A 21,122-nucleotide genomic window follows, 5' to 3' on the forward strand; every position below is an offset into this window, starting at 1 on the left:
AGTCTGTATTCCTGTGTTACACAGTGAGGTTTTCAAACTAGATATGGTAAGGAAACTTTTTCATTATGTGTTCTTTTTTTTCTTTTTTACTGCATTGGTGAAACAGCAAATACTCTTTGAATTGGTGTACCTGTAAAGAGCAGTTTAGCCTGTTCTTAAAATTAATTACTAATCATAAGGCTTACAGCAGCCAACAATGTGCAATTATTTCAGTATTTTTTAAATTATAAAGAGCATGTGCCAACATATTTTCAAAGCTATGCATGTGTAATATACAGTCACAGCATTTCATTCTGACCTAGTTGTGTCTTCTATTCTTTCAAATAAATACAAAACAAAATTACCTTCTTCGACAAGTCGGTTCTGTAACAGATGAATCCCATTGTTGAATAAAGTCACCGTAAGTTAAATTAGTGTGACACTCTAAAGACCTGTGTCTCAAGCCTTTGATAGCATTTTTTCTTCTGTTTATAGTCCCTGATTTTGTGGGGAAGAAGCTCCTTCCCATTTCTTTCCTTTGCTTTAACCAAGAAACACTCAAAGCTACTTTTCTCCGAACTCTTTCTCATTTTTTGTTAAAAGAAAAATAACGGAGGATCCTCCCTTTCTGCCTTCCTTTTTCTGAAAGCATTTGTAGCATCTGGGCTGCGCTCCTCTAGAATTTCTTCTTTCTTCCACACCACTCAATGTGCCAAAAAAAAAAAAAAAAAATCTGTTGAGAAATTTGCTGTCCTGGATTAAAATGCCACTGAAGAAGATGCAGTTTGGCCTGACAGCATCAGGTCGTGCTGTAGGGGAGGCTTCTGAGAAAGCACTGTTGTTAGAGTTGGAATCGGAAGAACTGAATCCCAAAAGGATGTGTGGACCAAGTTTCCTACTGTGAGGCGGATTTCTTTTAAGCAATGTTTGTTCAAACCTGCCTGAGTACAAACAATGGCATATGCCATTATGAAGCTGAGCATAATTTATCTAATAATCTACACATTGTGGTAGCACGTGATAAAAACAAACCAACCTACCTGGAAGTAGGTATGCAGCCACTGAAGAAATTCAGGGAAGCATTTGAATGGTTTATTTTTAATGACAAGATGATATTAATTCTCTATGATTCTGTAGTATATCTTTTTATATGCCAAATAGTTTGTCTTGTTAATTTCTAAGAAAATTATACATACGTGATAGTGCTCTGAGTGCCTGTTACACTTTCCCGCTCTCTCTGTCATAGCTTTTAAACTTTTCAACTAATGTTCCTAAATTTCAAATTCTGGCAGGCTTCTTGGAAGTGGGTAGCAGCATCTGAAGGAAAAAGTGGCAGTATGAGCTTACTATAATTTAAAACAAAGCAAAACCCCAAAACCAATCCCTGAATATTTATGAAGATGTGTATAGTTTTCTCCTGCAAAAAAAAGAAAACCTTGAGTATGCATTCTCAGTTGTTTGGAATGACAGTTTCAAGTTGTGGAAGTACTTGTTGCATTACAGTGAATTTAAGCAGGCATACCTAGTTTATAGTGATTTATCAAATTACATTTTTGTTCATAAAATTATTATTTGTAACATAGCTGGAAAACAATCATTGTACTCTCCTTTCCGCTGGCAAGGGGTCCAAAGGTCTCGTACGGTTAAAATGCTTGTTGGTGTTCACATGTGATGGCCTGTTTGCATCCAGTTGCTGATAGAACTGCTTGTCTGAAATAGACATTTGCTTTTCACAGGATCCTAAATATTGTTTATACTGTAATAAAACTAAATGGAAATAGTTCAATAAAGATTGAAGAGTGTATGTTGTCTTTTCTAAGTAGCCCTAGGCTGGTTTTGAGTTGAAATCATGTGCAGTGTTACCATTAAAAATAGCTGTTAGCACAGTAGTTTCTTACCAAACATTTAATTTGTGTGTGGGTTTGTTACATAAACAAGGAGCAGTTAAATGCTAAATATTAAGTTTTATTGTAGAAATCAACGGGATGTGTGTGACTTGTGGGGTGGTTGTTTTTTGCGATCTCTTTGTGCTTCAAAGTGTAGTTCATTAATTATCACGGTTTCTTATTTGACTGATTAATGTGGTTTAGCCTTGATTCCTAAGAAAACGAGGTATATACAACTCCACCTGCCAATCCTGTTCTGCTCTCTTCTTCCCCTTTTCCTGTGTGTTGCACTACAAACTTTCTTAATTGCTGATCCATTCCAGCTGAATTTGATGGAGATGGAGGTATCAAAGTTGATTCAAATTCTATGAATTATGAAAAATCTGGTTAGAGTATATACCTGCCTGGCAGGGAAGAGACTTAAATTAGTGCCCAGCTGAGAGCAAAGCTGCAGTGTGAGTTCAGTGATTATTCCATGCTGGCTGCCTGGCTTGGAGCCAGCTGTTCTGCTTGCTCAGTCTTTCTCAGCTGGCAGTTAAAGGGAGCAGAAGAGGCGTTGGGGTCAAGGTATTCGAAAACCCGGAAAGAGGAACAGGGCCATTGAAGTGCAGGGCGCAGGTAAATTGTTGCTTGCTGCTGCTTCCCCTGCAACTCTCCTTCTTTTTTGTGGTTAAATAATGGAGATTGCTTTAAGTGAAGAGCCTCTGGATTTTAGCAAGCATGCAATATAATAAGACTCTTTGGGGTTTTTTTTTGTTTACAAATAATTAGAAACTTTATGGCAGCTGAGAGAACTAAGCAATGTGTAATGTAGTTCTTTTGTTTAGAAATACTGGGAGGCAGTAGATTCTTAAAATTAAGGTAGTTAGTGAAAACTGTTTCACTACGTACACACACACATATATGTGCTAACTCAACATGTTTGCAGGATGGTCATTCCACATGTGATTAAGCTGCTAGAATTTTTTCAGCATATAATCAGTGAAATGATCAAATATTAATAAAAATAATTTTAGTAAGTGTATTTTGCATTCTGAATGAACGTTGTATGCTGGGTGTGCTTACTGTATGACTTCAATTGAAAATTATCACCCTCAGTAATTGTTTGTATTATGTGCAGTGTTATTTCTCCAGGTGGAAAATAGCAGCTCTGCTGTAAATGCAGGCTCCCTTAGGCTATGCAGGGTGTCTGTGCTGGTCTACGTGCTATTCAACTGCTTTCTTAAAGCATAAAGGATACCTAGTGAGTTTGGTAGCACTAATCACAGGATCAGAATTAAGAATTGTCCTTTAAATCTTTTAAGTTTAGACTATTTTTGAAATACTTATATTAAAAGCTTTTTTGCTCTAGCAGGATTTAGATTTGTGTGATTCCCATCTGGAATCTAGTAATTAACAGTATGGAACTCCACTCATAACACTATATACTATTTAAGCAAGTTGTTAACACTTTTTCTGATGGTGTCTATTCTCCAGCAGTTAACACTAGCACCAGCAAGCTGTAGGATGCAAGAACCTCCCATTTTACCACTTTTGAAATACCTGTGAAATTATCACTTTCACAGCAATTGTCACAGTATACAGACTTCTGTTTCAGCTTGCAGCCTCTAAAAAGAAAGTTGTGATATTCAGATCCAGTCTCCTTTACAAACTGTTTTGCATGGCATGCAGAGAATAAGATACGCGCTTGTTTAGCCTGCTTATGCTGTTGTCGGTTGGTAAGTTCATACATACAGCCTTTTGTGCTCGAGATACAGATAGCAGCAGCTTAAGCTCACGTGTTCCTTTCCTTGTTGGAAATAATGGTGTGTGCAGAAAATGACCTCAGAGATGGCACATGGTAGCTGGTCTGCTTTGGGATTCAGATTTGGTGGCCAACCAAAGATGTGCAGCGGTGGGCTGGGAGATTTGCATGTGCCAGTTAGCCGAGCCCTTGGCCAGAGCAGCCGGGCCTCGCAAGAGATGGGAGCCCAAAGAGATAGGTCAGACGTGTAGGTGGATGAATGGCTTCGCAGTAGGTTATGACACAGAGGAGGGAACATGGCATCAGAGGGTTGCTGTAAGTAGTCTGTAAGTTGTATCCAGCAGGTAATTTGGAGCATTCAATAACCCATTCATTTTTCTGGTGGAATCTGCTGTAAAGGACTTACGGATAGATATCTAGTTTAGTTGGTAAGGGATGTTGAGCTGAAAATGTGTTTTAAAAATGAATAGGAAACAAGGATGTCTGGGTATTTCTAAAGTTATGTCTTGTTTTAATATAATAGCACACCATTTCTGTCTGTTAACATTGAAGCTATGTAATGTATGTTGTCCGCTTCCTCCTCCCTGTCCCCGACAACCAAGTACTGCATTGAATTAAATTTGAAGAAGAATAGGAATACCTGCTTGCTTTGGTGCTGGGAGGATCAGGCTGGCACAGGTGTGAGGGTTGGGGTGTGGTAAGAGGGAAGGTTGGGCTGTAAATGAAGGTTGTCTTGCCCTCTTTCAGAAGTATTTTCTCTTCTAGTGAAGTGCTTTGTAGAATTACAGTCCTTGTCTGTAGACTTGATCTGACCAAGTGCAAGCAAAAGACATGTAGAAGCAGGTTTCTCTAAATTTGAAATTCACCTTTTAATTCAGTAATACATTTTCAGCCTTTTCCCTATGCCTGCGGACTGTGGTTTTCTTTTTTTTTTTTCCTCCCAAGTAATACTGGACATGGGATGATAAACTTCTTACCCAGGATTTACGACATCATAATAGGCAGATATTTTCAGATATAAGAGGTACAGCAAACTTTGTGATTAGAACATCATTCACTCTCAGTTAATTGGCAAATTGAAGGGACAAAATCAAAAGCCCTCTTTTGCCTGGGACATGAATATTTACAGATCATGTAATAGTAGAGACCAAGCCCTTTGTAAACCATTTTCTGTACTTTGGGTAAACGGAAAGGAACTAGAAAGAAAACAAGTATGGTGGTTTTGTTTGCAGTATAATGTATTTACATGTCAAAAACCATGTGGTTAAATTTTTGATTTCCTGAGGATTCAAATGTTTACATTGTCTCTTCATCCAGATTCAAGATCCAGCCCATATTATGGCTGGCAGTGGGTCTAAATCAGGACCATCGAGTGGGTTTTCCATGAAATCGCAGCTTCAAATCACTGGTAAGCCTTTGAAAGGATATATATTTTCTGGTGAGAAATGTAAAAGTGTTTTTCTGACAGTTAAATGGAATTTACTAATATGTTGCATTTCAGGAAGTTTTGAGTTGTACAAAACCTAAGAGAAGTTGCACAATACAACTGATGGTGTTATGCCATCATTACGTGGCAGAAATAGAGCTATTTCATTCAGGATTTTGTCTGAACCGCATTTTGAGATGATACATTTTTGTGTTAAAAAAAAGGAAGGAATAATGTTAAGAAAATTGTACAGAACAATCGTCTTTGAAATGTGGTAATGTGATGTGCTACTGCTTTCAGGTACTGACACTTCCCATAATACCAAATCTAACACTTTCTTCTAATGGTCTTTTTGCATCTCAAGCTAAGGGAACCTGAACTGCTGTTCATTAAATTTTACTTGTTACATTAAATTTCTCCCTTGTTACATGTTTTTATGGCCACCATTGTAAAGGAACTTTAATAAAAGTGTTGGTGAGTGTATTATTGTAATTGAGCACCTGTAGATTGCACAGGAATGCGTTTACGTGACATGTTTTGCTTTTTTGTAGTGCCCCACCAACAAAGCAGCTGTTGAAACTCAGTTGCCAAATTTCCCTCACTTTTGCCCTCTGACAGAATTTACTGAAGCATAAAAGCTGAAGCCTGGGAAGGAGGGATCTGTGGCTGTGTGCAGGCCTATGTTTAGAAGCATCAAGGGTAAATTTTGCACCCTCAGTGTTGAAGGTCTGTGGGTGTATGCAGAAGTTTCATAAAGCTGATCTTGTGGGGACGAAGAGAATTGTCAAAAATAGATGGGAAAGCTTTAGACGAGAAAGGAGATTGGAACTGAACAAGTTATATGGTCTCTAGCTGTCACACTGGTCACAAGCTTGTTTTTTCTCAGTGGGCCATGAGACTTTAAGAGAAATCTTGTCCCTGCAGGTTGATACTGGAGAGAAAAATGGAAGAGGTTTGGAAGGAGGTACATCCTCCACATGGCTGTGGAGAGCAGGTTGAAGTGGTGATTGCTGTCTAAGGCTTGCTCTGTTAGAGGCCTGTGACTCATATAAAGTGAAGAAATGTCTCTGTGTTTACAATTGAGCCCATTAAGATGTTTGAACAGTTCTTAATTTCTGTAGTTTAGCCACAGTCTGCAAGCAAGCTCTTTCCTCTGGAAGCAGGCGTTACCTTTCTGCAGACATTTCTGTAAACAGCACCACCCCCTGCCCTGCCCTCCCCTCCCCTCCCGGTTCTGCTGTTTTCATTAGTTTTAAATGAACTTTCAGGTTGGGTAAGTAAGAACCTTGAAAGTAGGTATAAGCCTGCTGATTTGTGCTGCCTCAAAGCAGGTCTTGATGCCTTTGAGATAGTGATGGTGAGGCGTGAAGTGCTGTAGTACAGAAGTACTGGAGATGGGAGGGGAAGGGAAGGGGGGCTGTTTGTGAACATTAGTGTTAGCCAACTGTCATTAGTTTCTGTAAGATGTCTGTAATATAGAGAGAAACAATTTCCTTTGGGAGAAGTTCAGAGCAGTTTATCCTAAGCTACTTCTCTAAGTCTCTAAAGGAGCACAGGCTATAAAGGGAACCTAGGTAGATTAGCCATATGGGCTTGAATTAGTCATCTTTTTTAAGCATGTAGTGCAGCTGAGGTGGGTGACAACAACACAGGAGACCAGTTATTTGTTAGAACAGAGTGGAGTGCACTGGCCAATTGGAAATTATAATATCTTTGTCTTAAGTACAGTTTTGTGAGTTCAGTGCTGCCAGGGAATCCAAGAACATTCGTAATCTAAGAATCAAATGCCAGGGGTAGACTCGTGCACGTGCATGCTGCTTTGGTTAAATGGAGGCAACGTAGCCATGGTGTTTGGAAAGGCAGGAGCATTGCAGTGAATGATGTTGAATGTTTAAAAAACAAAACAAAACACAACTCCCCCCCCAAGCCAGCAAACAAAAAACTAAAACACCTCCCCCCCCCAATCTCTAGAGCTGCAAGTCGTGTCCAGATTTTGTCATTTCTAGAACAGTAGGTAGTTATTGGAACTCAGAGTTTGCCGTTAGTTAGCTTTTCTCTAAGTTTGCTTTGATATAGACAATTTAACACTAATTTCTTTTTCCTAAAGATGTCCTTTTCACCAGAAGTAGTGGCAGTTTCCCATGATTCCTTCATGAGGGTGACAGATCAGGTTTTGAGCTTTTTAACAAGCAAGTGTGATGAACTCCAGGAATTCTCTTGGCTGGTGATAGGCAGGAGGAGGTTGTAGAGGGTGTTTTCTACTTTCACCACCTAAGCGCTTTTGTGGATCTTATACTGATTATTGTTAATTATAGTGTCTGACGTTATAGAAGTACTGTTGCATGTTTCAGGCATTTGTGTCAGCTGTAGCGTTGTAGAAAATGATCTGGAATGCAAAAGCATTTTTGTCCATCTAATGTATTTTTTGTCTTGAGCGTTATTGTCAGGCATCAGTGACCTGATACTTGAATACTGAAGCACACAACTGAAAAATATTATTTGCAATTGAAATCTTATTGAGTAAATTACTATTTTTCTCTTTCTTAACAGTTATTTCAGCAAAATTAAAAGAAAAAAATAAATGGTTTGGACCTAGCCCTTACGTGGAAGTCTCAGTGGACGGGCAGTCAAAGAAGACAGAAAAATGCAACAATACAAATAGTCCGAAGTGGAAACAGCACCTTACAGTGTAGGTTTGATGGTTTTGTTTTCCTTTTTTTTTTGAGCTAAATTAATGCACTTGACAGTGGACTTAAGGGTTGCATTTTTATTTTAAACAAGGCGTTCAATGTTAGATGATATTAAGATATTTGTGTGGTTTTTGAAGCAAACATACTACAGTTTGGAATATCTATTCACAAAGTATTGCATTAGGACCCGTGGAAAGGACCCAGTGCTTATTAAGGAATGTGTTCTGTATTCGTGTATGTAGCATATCAAAAGAGCTTTCATTCTTTGTGTAGTAAGGAAAGTAAGGTAATTTGATATTAAAACTGACAGTCCCATGCACGTTTTTGTTCTCACGTTTAAGGCTACGGGTGTTTCAGAAACACCATGGCTGACAAGTGTAGCTGTTCTTTGTGGACCGCTTTACTGTGGACCACGCCATAGCACAGGCAGGTAGCTCTGTCTTGCACATGTCTAAATTCAATCACAAGTACAAAGCTCCTGATTAATTTGTGCCTTCAGAGTACAAAACTAACGTTAGATTCAACGTTGTTGATGCTTCATTGACCCAGTAATAGTGTTGTGAGATGAAAGGAAGTATAAAGCACTGAAAAAAAAACTATCTGAAGCTTCTATAAAATTTAGTTTTCTCTTAAGAATGTGTCACGTGAAACACTGGGATAAAGGTCAGTCTTGTGCTTGTGCATTTGTTTATGCTTAAATTCTAGATTATTATTTTTGAGGCACCTTGAGCATTCCATGAAAACCTGGTTTGTGCTTGTTCTTTTCTTGTAATTCAGATTATTATGAAGTTTTAGTTACTACTGTTTACCTTACTTTCCACTGCAAAGAAGTTTTTTAAGAAAACCTTGTGCTTTACATGCATATCAATGTGCAAGAGCAGAATTTTCTTTTAGCTTTTAAAGCCTGCCTTTTTTTTTTTTTTAATTGAAATGATTGTGGATTGCGCTGGGCAAGTCCACACAATAGTACATGGGCAATTTTTACTCTTGTTCCGTAAGCGCTGAACAGAACCACCCAATGCATATCAGCTTCATGGAGATTACACTAAAGCTACATGGAACTTAGAGGAGTAAGTTAATTGTTTTTTAGGAAATGTTTTGATGCAACCGCTTGCATTCAGATTCAGAATAAAAAGGAAAAAATGGGCTCTGCAAATGTGTATGGACCATGGGTTCCTGTTCTAGGAGGGAGTCTGTTAGGTGGAGCTGCATATTCTGAAGGGATTGTCTGACTATGAAACTCAATTTATAAACCATATGCAAGTGAAATTATCCAGTGAGAAAATAGTCATTTGTAATACCTGTTTCTCACAATTAAAATAATGTAAAAATACATATATGTTAGAATGTTCCTTACAGAAAACTTTGAAGTTTCTGTTAGGGATTTAAAAAAAAAAAGTATATGTCAGCAACTGATACTGACATCAATTTTCTTCTCTCTTGTAAGGCTTTGCATAGAATCGTAGAATGGTTTGGGTTGGAAGGGACCTCAAAGATCATATCACTCCAAGCCATTCTCAGTTGTACTATCGACTATTTGGTGATGCTCATCTTTCTACTCTTGTCAGAATACTTTTAAGAAGGAAAAAGAAAAATCTAGGGGTTTGGGTTTTTCTTATCACTGAGAGAGTTCTTTTATTTTCTAAGATTTGCCTGATCACATAAACTATCTCAGCTGTCATCATCTTGCTGCAAAGTGTTTGGTGAGATTAGCAGTTTTGAAATGAGATTGTTTTGGAGCTAGAGGGAGGAAGACTAAGTGTGGCTGAAAATATTTCTGTTTGCATGGGTTTCTTCTCCAGTAAGAGGCTTTCCCAGTACATAACTGCTGTCATAGATCTGGGAGTGGGGGGCTCTTACCGCATAGGTAATCCTTGATAAAGAGCTTTCAGGATTAGGGAGTGACTCTGCTGGTGGCTTTTCTAGGAGTAGAGATACACCTTCTCCTCCACAGGTTGAAAAATTCAAACTGTGTGTTTGGCAGAGGCTACAGCATTGTGATTTTATGACTTTACCAGCCCACAGGATTTTTCAGAGGGAACTTTGGCTCTTGTTTGGATTATGTAGAGGCCACTGTCTGTGCTGTTACTGCTCCCTGGAAGGCATCTTTCCCGGTTGTAGCACCATACTTTGAATGAAGTTCAGATTTTTGGGTCACTAAAACAAGTGAAAATTAAAGAAGAGCCTCTGGGAAGTGAAAGGCAGGTAGAAATAAATGGTTGAATTCTTTGAATTACTTGATTTAGAATGAAGAGAAACTATTGTGATAGTTGGGTCCATAAGAGACTTTCCTGGTAGTAAACGTAGAACCGATTCTTCAAGGACATAATCAAATTAGCACACTGTAGAAGTAGTACATCTTACTGCTGGAAATGGTGAGGGAAGTTTTTGAATTGATAAGCCATGGAAGATGTAGTGTGTTGTTCTGTTCTCGGTAAATGCACTGTGAAACCAGATGTATACTAGTAAAATGTTAAAGAATTTTGTATATATTCCTGCTACTTTGTCATAATATGATGTATGTGCCAGCTTATTAGGGGAACAGTCGTCTTCTAAAAATACTTGAAATGACTTTTAGTATTTTGAGTACTTCCCTTTTTATGGGATGTCCTAAAATTTTCCGCTAACCTCTTCAGAAAGCAAATTTGCTGTCTTCCCTCTCCATGTGAAAAATTCTCACATCAAGGTATGCAAATGCTGAACACTCATGAAATGTGAACCTGCAAGAATCAGTCTTTTTTTCTAATCCTGGTTACACTCAGATGCTAATTGTGAGCTGGTAGTTTTTTCTATAGATATTTCCCTTAAAATGGTAATAATAAAGAATTTACTCAGTCTGTGAACAGTCTTGCAACAATCTTGATTTACATGACATAAACGTGACTGCATGCTAGAATGTGATCATTACAAGTGGCTTGATGTTACCACTGTTATTTCTTTGTTTTTAAAAAAATTTAAGTGACAGTCAAAGGAGATTGCTTGGTTCACCCGCTTCCCCTGCCAACAAATCCCTTACATAGTGCTCAACTTTTTCTTTTCAGAATTGTCACTCCTGTAAGTAAATTAAACTTTCGAGTCTGGAGCCATCAAACGTTAAAATCTGATGTTCTTCTGGGAAGTGCAGCTCTGGATATTCGTGAGACTTTGAAATCAAACAGTATGAAACGTAAGTGTAAGATTATTAACAATACCTTGGATTGCTGCAGAATTTGACAGGAATTGTCTGTTATTGAGTGCTGTGTGTAACTCTGGCCCTTAAGAACTGCTTCTGTTACGCAGATTCCATTTATGACCTTCCTCCTACCTTTTCGGTGTAATCTTTATTCGTTACACACAGTCTGCTCAGGTGTCATTGAAAACATGGTATTTTCCACTTTGCTGATATATGCCAGGGCGAAAGCCTAATTAGAGATTGTTTCCTTCCATAGAGCTTAAAAATGAAAGTAGTAAGATAACCTCCCATTCTTTTCTGTACTTTTCCAGTTGAGCAGGTAGTGGTGACATTGCATCTTGTTGGTGACAGAGAACCAGCAGAAGTGGTAGGAGACTTGTCTGTCTGTCTAGATGGGATGCAGGTAGATCCTGAGCTCCTAACAAATGGTGATGCCTCAAGTACAAGAAGTAAGTAACTTTCAGTTCAAATGAGCCCTCTACCTATGTCTGGTATACAAAGCTTTTTTTATTTTCCTGGAAGCTTTAGCACAGTGTTTTAATAATCATAACAACAGCTGTTTCTGTAACTTTGTAGAGACCAAAACTCATACGCATTTTTATTTGAGGTGGAGTCATAGTCCGCAATGAAGATTTTTCAGCCTTACTATAACAGAAATAACATCAGCATCTTTATTTTCTGGACTTTGATAACTTCTATGTATCAATCCCATGATTGATAAATAAGCCTCTAGCTTCCCTGAATGTTTAATAAACATAAAATAATATTAGTTTGATCTTATCATAGTAATAAGTATTCTGCTCACTAGGAGACATGGATTTATATTAATTTTTCTTAAAATATCCCATTCAAATAGATGTTTTCTTAGATTTTGCTGCCTGTGGAGTGCTGCAGAGAGGAACCCACTATTCTGTTTAGTTGGTGTCTTCAGTCTCAGATAACTACTATGATTTTTAACTGAAAATCTTGAATACATGTAAAATATGTAATTACCCTAAAATAAAAAGTAAGGCAGGCAGTGGAACATCTTTGAGTGTATTGTACATTGCAAAGTAGAAATAGAGATAAGAGGTTATTTCTCCGGAAGGCAGCATTGGAGAGACTGTCTGCTGTAAAGTAAGGGGTTTTGATTCCCTTGCTGCAGGACAGGCAGTGGAGCATCTTTGAGTGTATTGTACATTGCAAAGTAGAAATAGAGATAAGAGGTTATTTCTCCGGAAGGCAGCATTGGAGAGACTGTCTGCTGTAGCAGCTAGCCAGGCAGTTAGTTGATGATTTTTAGGCTTCTGGGTGTTTTTTTTAAAGGACTGGAGGGATGCTTTGAGATTCCATCTAAGTATCCTAGGAAAACTGAATTAACACACTAGCTTTGTAACCACTATTTCTTAGAGCTTTTAGTCCATCTTTCTTTGTATCTTGTTAAAAGGACCAGTCACGATCTGATGGTGTGGGATTTTTTTGTAAATAAAAGCCAAATGCTGAGATTGTGTGGGGCTTGTAGATTGGGGCTGAGGTATGTTGATAGAAACACTTACTGTAAGTAACACATTTCCCTCTTCTGCAATACTTGGTTTCATCTGTGCTTTCTTCCATTTCCTGAAATTCACCTACTGAGAGAAAGGTCCTAGGAAGAAGAGAGAGGCACAGGATTGAGTACTATGTACAGTTTTGGGCTCAGCAGTGAAGGCAGATGTTGACATACCCAGCCAGAAGTTCAGGACTGGGTTCCCAGATAATCAGGGAACTGGAGCACATGAGGAAAGAGTTCAGTCTTAAAGTAGTTGTAACACATTCTTATCGTACAGGCTAAAGGTACTTACAGGCAAATACATTGTTTATTGAGTAGCTTTTTAAATTAAGATTTCTGTTTCTGGGATTAAAATTACTTCTGTGCACAGCCCAGTAAGAGCACATTATCATAAACCTTTACATGACTACATCCTTGTCTTTGGCTTAGATCTGTACATAGTTCCCACTGATTTCTTTGTTAATGACATTTGTTTAATTCTATGGAAATAAAGTATTTGCGCTGTCTACATGAATGAGCAGTTCTGTGCTGCATATTCGAGTATTACAAATGCTGGCACAAAAGGCAGATATTTCCAAGCTGGTTGAATAAGCTGCTGCAAAATGTTTGCAAATCTAGGCTAAGATGCTGTAATTCTGTTTGGAGTGCAGCCATGTTTTGTACCTGCTTGAGTGCCTTTATGCTAAATAATTTACAGAGAAAGGGAAGGGTTCAGGCTAGAGAGCCCCAGAAAACAAAGCCCTTGCGGCTGCTTGCTAGCCAACCAGAGCAAAGATTTTAGAAGTTGTTGCCTTTCCTGCTCTGCTTGTCATGATTGAAAAGGGAGAGAATATGAAAAGCCAGCTGCACATTAAGAATGGAGAATGCTGCTTCATACTGCTACAGAGACAGGAGACAACATTATAGAACTATGTGTGTTTGAGAATATTCATACAGTGAAATGATATCCTGTTATATCTTCCATAAGGTGAAAATACTTCCAGTGGCAGTGGTTTAAAAAAAAAGTATATGCACATACATATAGGCATGCCAAATGTATACAGCTTGAAATAAGACAGTAGATAAGCAGCATATAGTGCATCACCTCCACATGTGAAAGAAATGTGAGTATTAAAGACTGCTGCTTTTCTTGGAAATGTTTCAGAATGTTGTTTATACTTGATTATCTTTTTCTTTCTGGTATTTCAGGTCCTACACAGAATGATAGCTCCAAAGTAAAGAATGATACACGGTAAGACTTCTTTTCCTCAATTTTTTTTTAAACTGCCTTTTAGTGTTTGCAGTTTTGAAAGAGGAATTTTATGTTTTAGAAAAAAGACAATTAAAAAAATTCTGAGTATGCCCTGCAACAATCTCTGTTAAGATCTGAGCACATCCTAAACAAAAATACTGTACCGTTGTACGTTCACATATTAAATTGTTTTCCATATGAGCCCCATTTTCAACCTTTAGTTTGTCTCCATACCTGACTGATCTTTCGGTTTTGTCCCTTCGTGTTCCTCATCCTTCTCCCAGTGATTAACCAAACTGAAAAAAACCCAAACATATATATAAAAAAATCCTACTGGTGAGTAAATGGCTCTGGTTATTTTTGCACTGTGTTACTTTGTAGCATGGAGGTATCAGACTTATATTTAGCTTTGTTAAGAAGATACCAAAAGCTGTCTAGCAGTTGCAGTGCTTTAAGGTCGATATCGGATTATGTACCCTGCTGCTTGCTAGGATAAAAGTGTGACCATACTTGGTGGTGCCTTAACCTGCAGTGAGCTCCATGCCACTTTAATTGGTTCCCAGTACTACAGGTATTGTAAGGGTCTGTACAATGCACAGTGCTCTTGGATGGCATCTGGAGTAACTAAGTTAAATTTCACCGTTTTTTAATTAGAACATAACGCTCTTAGCTATGTTGTGAAGCCTTCCCATGAAAGTTAATTTTTGTTCTGTTTCCTTTTCACATTCAGAAGAATATTTTCATGCTTGGGTATTCAGAATGCCTGTGTGTGTAATAGTATAATAATAATAATAGCAGCACCTGATTTGGTTTTAGTACCAGCCAGTGGGAGTTCTGGTGTTCATTAAAGGTCCATTTTGAGGATCATGTAAATGGTCTGTAATACGTCTAGCAGTGGTTATCGTTACATGTATAATAAAGTTTTGATATGCATTGTTGTATCTTAAGCCAGCTGGTCAAATATGCTAAAGATAAAAGGTTACACTACTGACTTGAATGTTCAAACAGCAGCAGCATGCTTTCTGGGGCTGGGGAAAACCTAGGCTATAGCTCCGACAAACTTCAGATCACTCATTACACAGATTACGCGAACCACACCTGGTAGAGAGCAAAACTGTGTTTGACAACGATATAGAGGTCAAATGTACATCATTCTACTTGATCCTCTATGACTTGTGATTTACTTAGGCTTGCCTCCTGGTTTTATTTTGTCTGCATTGAAAGGAATATAATTTTAGAGGTACTGGCCTGAAACTAACCTATGGTTTTACTACTGATGGCCTATGTACTTGACCTGTCAATCTGCTAGAATTTTAGTTGACAATTGTTTCATTTTGCTTAACGTATTCTGAAAATAAAATGCTTTAGAAGCATATGTAGATACCTGTAACTCTGCTTAAGGAGCTACAAATATATCAGAATAACTGAACAGTACAGAATGGGTGAGTACTGCTATTTAGTTGCTTCATTCTTGGAAAGTTGAGAAGCTTATATTCATAGTTGTTGGTCAAAACTTTAATGCTTAGTCCTAAATTCTCCAGTCCTTTCCAGAATTGAGTTTAGGAAGAAAATTGGTATATGTGTAATTGAGTTTTCTAAGAATTTGAAGCATTCTGTGTGTGCTGAGCATATGCTAGCCCTGTGGAGCAAATGCACGCAGGCTGTTCTCAGATCTTAGCCTGCTTCCCATCTCGTTAGACACACGTGGGATTCATGGGCGGAAATAGCTGAGCAGCAGCATCCAGAGCCTGCGCCTAACGGCAGGTGTATTGTGTTGGGAAATGAAAGAGGAGAGTTCAGTAACAAATGTTATATATACATCTAGTTCACAACCTTTTCGTCAGTTGCGCTTTCATATACCTCAGGAGACAAACTCTTTGTATGTTTATACAGAGGTATAGGTTTTTATAATTAGCACGAAGGTAAGAATCTCACCTAGACAGAACTATTGTCTTCCATAATGTCACCTACACCCTGTTAGAACAGTTCTTTCTGTCTCTTCCTGCAAAAGGACTAACTCAAATGGCCTTGAAAGCTGTGAAGATGCTGCTCCCAGTGAAAACAAGACTGTTAATGGCAGTGATTCTCCATTACTCACAAATGGAAACTGCAAACCTTCTCGACCTCCCAGGCCTTCTAGACCACCTCCACCCACTCCCCGCAGACCCACGTCAGTACCTGGTGTGTATTCCGGGGCCAGGCACTCATTCCAAAGCTGCACGCTCTTTGAATGAACATAGCTGTTTATGATGCTGATTTTTAACTACATATTTTTTGTGGCAAATTCTTTGGCAGATAACTTCTGAAAGACTATTTTTTAGGTTGCATTCAGTACATGTTGTTTAACCATTATTCCAATTATTAGAAATTTCTTGCTTCCATGTCTGCTAAGTAACAGTGGCAGTGACACTGCACTAAGACATCCACTGAGTTTGAGGCTTGAGATGAAATCTACTGAAGGACTCTCAGAAGTGTCTCGAGTTGATAATATTGGGTTTTGAAATACTAGTTGATTGTTTCTACAATTCTAGTTAAATTCTGTGAAATAGGAGCGCTTAAATGATTCATTGCTCTTCTGCACTGAAATGGTTAGATTTTTTTAAAATAATTTTATCTGTTTATTTAAAAACTACAAAAGTTTAAGACAAGTATTCCTGAAAAGTTAGTTGATGTTTTTAGGTTAACTCCTTTACCTGCAGTCTGTTTCAGTAGTCTCATTATTACGATTGATAAATGCTGAGTCTGGATGAGAAACTGCGATACAGTAATAACTTTAAAAGATTAATCCAGTGTAGTTCAGTAATAAGGCCTGACTTGTATACAGCCTTTAATCCCACCCATCAAATGGCATTCAGAAAAAAAATTAAAATGTTTAAAGAATATATGTATTCACCTCCCATTCCGATTATTTCTTTCCATGCAATGTCAAATATCTTCTTAAAAATTCTAGGCTTAATACCTCTTAAATTATTATTCCAAATAATACATGGAAAATACTTAACTCATCAATGCAAGAAAGTGATTTTTTTTTTTAATAATCATTTAGTGTTTACAGAATGCAGACAACTTGCTTTGGTAAATATGATTTATTCTATCAGAAATATCAAAATTGTGCCAATGATGGCAGTTATTGGATTAAAGTATTTTCACTAAGTGAGACAAAATTGCTTTTTTGTTCTTGTGTAAGCTGTAAAATACGGATGTGTGCACTTTGAAATACCCATTCTTGCCTGTTTACTTTTATGATTTAGAACTTATTCTAGAGTAGGTTGGTGATAAATATCAGTTTAATCCATTTTTTTCTTCTGTCTCTGTATCTCTGACATCACAGCGAGTGTAAATGGTCCTTCATCCACATCCGCAGAAAGTGATGGGGCCACTGCAGCTTTACTTTTGTGATTTAGAACTTCTAGAATAGGTTGGTGATAAATATCAGTTTAATCCTTTTTTTTTCTTCTGTCTCTGTATCTCTGACATCACAGCGAGTGTAAATGGTCCTTCATCCACATCCACAGAAAGTGATGGGGCCACTGCAGCACCAGTGGCAGGTACAGCTGCAAATACGTCTTCAGAACAGAGCCCTGAGGGGGCAACAGCAGCAACAACAGCTCCTGCAACCACTGCGCTCACCACACCTCCAGTATCAAGACAAGTCCAGCCAGTAAATCCTCCACCTCAGGCACTTACTACAGTCAGCCAAGGTCCTCTTCCACCTGGGTACGAGTTGTTCGTGCTGACATTTCTGGTTTTACTTTATTTTACTTACAGTAACAAAGCATTCATGACATCTGCCTTCTGCTGCGTAACAAAAATTCCCAGATTAATTTGGAGGTTTTCATGACTGTTTTGTCTGGTAGGCCTTCAAGCCTGGTTTATTCAAGAAAAGAATTAATCCTTCAGATATTTTTGATACTTGTCATAGGTTCCCATGTCAGTGAAACACAGACGTTTTAAATAGTGTGACAGCTTGCTGTCTTCAAATTAGAGTGAAGTCAGGTAGTAAAATATTGGTGTAGGTAAAGAGAAGCAGCGCTGCTATTGCAGTACATAATCTGCGATACGTCCTGAAGCTTTGGACTTCATACTGCAGTGCCTGGGAGGAGCATGGGCACACTTGTGTTTCAGGCACACGTGGAATCTGCCAGATGGTTGGTCTGTTTCCTCAAAGCTCTCATTTAGATTCTAAACTTAAAACAACAAAAAAAACCAAACCCAAAACCAGAGGAGGTTTCTGGACTCTTTGAGTGAGGGAAAGCAAAAGGTTCTCAGTGTGAATGGTGTAACTGGTGAAATATCTGCCTTAGTTTGCAGGCAGTTGAACCAAAAGGCAGGAGGGGTCTAAGTTACCTGCCTTACTCACAGGATAACTGCGAAATAGAAAAGCAGTCTTGAAAACATTGGTTGTTGCTTTACTGTTTTGATTTCAACAGAAATGGCAAATTAGCATGCTTTTCCCCAACGATCTTAAATTTTATACAAATACAGGGGTAAGTCAGTATCCCAAATGCTGCATATGCAGAAAATATGTGACCAGTGCCCTTATGATGAACTCTGTATATACATGATCTGTGCAGAATTTGCATATTTTGAGGATTTAAATTTAATGTTGCTCTAAAAGGGGATTGTGGTCTACAGATTATTCTGTTCAACAGGTTATTGATATGTTTGATATTGAATACAGAGCTGTTTCATTGCTTCCTACAATTGTATGTGTAAGCATGAATTTTAGCTTCAGTTTTCCAGAAACTGAAGGTGGTCATGGAGAATGTTTCTTGTGTACCAGTTGATGTAGAATTACTGTTAATATGAACGCTGTACCCCTGTATATTGTATGGCATTTGGTGCATGTCGTGAACCAAGTGTTTCAAGCATTTTATTTAGAAATAAGAATTTTATGAAAACAAATATACAAAACTGTAGATGAATGGTTGTAGTAGTTTGATATGGAGAATGATAAAAATATTGTTTTATTTTCAGTTGGGAGCAACGAGTAGACCAACATGGTCGAGTATACTATGTAGATCATGTTGAAAAAAGAACAACATGGGATCGACCAGAGCCTCTTCCTCCAAGGTGAGCCAGGATAAGTCATATGGTTGTCTAGGATATGTCTGGATTATTCAGAAATTAGTTGGCTGACAGTTTACTAAAGCTAGAAAGCATGTTTGTAGATAGAAATGCGACCCCAATGCAAACAATTGTTCCAGGTTATCTCCAAGGAGTTCTGCAAAAATGTCTAGTACGTAGCAGAGAAAAGAGTTGAGTGTCAAAAATATCAGAATCTGAATTTCCTCTCGGATTAAGCAAGTGCATCTTTACTGAGAAACGGATTTAAGTTAAAGGCAGTAGACCCCTCCCAACTGTAAAAGAGAACCAAAACCACAGAAAAATATTTTGGGATTGAGGTAGCTGTCAGCTTGAGCAAGAGTGCCCTTGGTTACCTCTTTATCCTGTGGTTACTGTACGCAGTCCTTTGATCTTGTCTCAGGGTTCCCAGCTGCTAATTTACTGTGCTCTTATAAACCCGCTTTGGTTACCAGGCTTTTCCAGCTGTTAGCGTCAGGACAGCCAGGGATGTTAGTCTCTATGTGGAATCAGTGTTCACATTTGTTCTGTGTTTTTTATTTTTTAAAAAACGTAAGAAAAACACAAGAATTATTCTGTTGCACTTCATTTATACTCAAGTGGTTCACACATTATACAGAATTACGAAGTGAAAACCTGGGATAATAAAGAGAACTTGAAATTAAGGAACAAAAAAAGCCTGGTAGACAGTGTCATGATCAGTATTTTTAACTCTGAGAGGATTGACTAGGGTATTACTTAAACATATTCAGAATGGTAGTGTTTTCACTCAAGTCTTGTAAATAGTACTGATTTCATATGAACTGAAAATAAGTTAAAAAACCCATCCCAAAACCAAAACAAACCCAAACCCAGTGCCCACACCTTCCTTTTCTGCCAGATTAAAGTGTAAGAAAATCATGCATTGTACAGCCCAAACGTCAGGGTTTTTGCAGTGTTTTTAGTAGAAACCAGCAGACTGGTTTGGGTTGTCTTATGGTTTGGGTGGGATAAATGCAGTAATGGCAGTATAGTATTGACAGTGCTTTTGTGTAGATCTTGAAAACTTAAAAAAAAATCCTGAAAGTGCAATAAATGGAATGAGTCTGACTTCATATACAGTATGCAACAAAGCAAACCTGATTGTCCTCAAGCCATTTTAGCTCTTACATAGTTTTAGTGAAGGATAAAATGGGAAAAAAAGTCTGCTGATGAGCCCATGCTTTATATCCACTTCCAGCATACTGCCTCTTTGCCTAAAAGTGCTTCTGAGCCCTTTAAATTGTCTGCCATTGACAACTGTTGCTTGTAATTTTTTTAAAAGCTGGGAGCGACGAGTTGACAACATGGGGAGAATTTATTACGTTGACCACTTCACTAGAACAACAACGTGGCAGAGACCAACATTAGAGTCTGTCCGAAATTACGAGCAGTGGCAGCTTCAGCGCAGTCAGCTTCAAGGAGCTATGCAGCAATTTAATCAGAGGTTTATATATGGGGTAAGGAATATAACGATGACTGAAAAGGTTAACTAAGAGAGATGTCTCTTGCAAATTTTCAACCCTGTAGTCTCCTGCATATTGAAAGTCTATATGTATTTGGGTTTGGGGCATGCTTGTGGGTGACTTTTTCCCCTTAAAGATACCAGACTTTGTTATGGTTTATTCTTTACATAATAGAGTATCTTTGTGTGTGTAGCATGGCAGAAAGTAATAATTGGTAACTTCAGTTCACATCCTTGCAATGACTGCAGGCAGCACATGCAGAGCAATGGTTTTTGTTTGTTAGCTGGATCTAGGTGGTGTTCTTTGATAAAATTTCTGTACAGTATTGATAAAAGCCATTGGTTCAAAACAAACTACAGCTTAGTAATAAGCTGGTTTATTTGTATTGTGTCTTGTATTGGCTGGGCCAAAGAGCTGGAAGGTAAGCAACTGGACATATATTTCTGCTTTGGGTAAAATGAAATGTGCACAATGAATGTTATGAAAACAGGTAAATGAAAAATAATACATTGTTTACCTCTGATGAATAGTAGACTTTACATAACTCCAACTCATGCTACTGGTTTATCAACAATGGTGTAGGTTCTAAATTTGCTGTATGTGTAGAGAATAAAAATGGAGCTCATAAATGGTGATAGGGAGAACTGTACTGAATGCAGGAATGAAGTGGTTTGCTTTCTGATTGTTTTGGGTGCTACTGTACTAATTTTCCTTCTACGTAGGCAGGGGCACTAAACAAAGAATAATTATTTTCTTGGCACTGTAGTTAATTAGGCATGCCAAGGTCTGTCAAATAGACCTTCTCTGTGGAGAAAAATAAATTGTTGGCATCTTTGCTTATATGTAACATTAACAAAAATGCATTTACTTCAGTAATTCATGATGGCTGTGGCAGAA

At 38.0% G+C, this 21,122-nt stretch overlaps 1 protein-coding gene across 2 annotated transcripts in view; it reads left to right on the forward strand.

Moving 5' to 3' along the window:
* Positions 1–4,928: 4,928 nt before the first annotated feature.
* The window catches only part of ITCH (itchy E3 ubiquitin protein ligase), a 32,979-nt gene continuing 16,785 nt past the window's right edge, over positions 4,929–21,122 (forward strand). Inside the window, exons 1-9 of one of the 2 annotated variants that reach the window (XM_010084672.1) lie at positions 4,929–5,017; positions 7,586–7,724; positions 10,767–10,891; positions 11,209–11,346; positions 13,614–13,656; positions 15,668–15,837; positions 17,139–17,373; positions 18,634–18,729; positions 20,045–20,219. In XM_010084672.1, coding sequence (XP_010082974.1) covers positions 4,948–5,017; positions 7,586–7,724; positions 10,767–10,891; positions 11,209–11,346; positions 13,614–13,656; positions 15,668–15,837; positions 17,139–17,373; positions 18,634–18,729; positions 20,045–20,219 — 1,191 coding nt within the window. In that variant the 5' untranslated portion in view covers positions 4,929–4,947. The remainder of the gene's footprint in view (positions 5,018–7,585; positions 7,725–10,766; positions 10,892–11,208; positions 11,347–13,613; positions 13,657–15,667; positions 15,838–17,138; positions 17,374–18,633; positions 18,730–20,044; positions 20,220–21,122) is intronic. The other variant, XM_010084673.1, reaches the window with a different exon arrangement.

This window comes from Pterocles gutturalis, unplaced genomic scaffold (assembly GCF_000699245.1).
Source record: "Pterocles gutturalis isolate BGI_N339 unplaced genomic scaffold, ASM69924v1 scaffold6915, whole genome shotgun sequence".
In the NCBI taxonomy this organism is placed as follows: Eukaryota; Metazoa; Chordata; class Aves; order Pterocliformes; family Pteroclidae; genus Pterocles; species Pterocles gutturalis.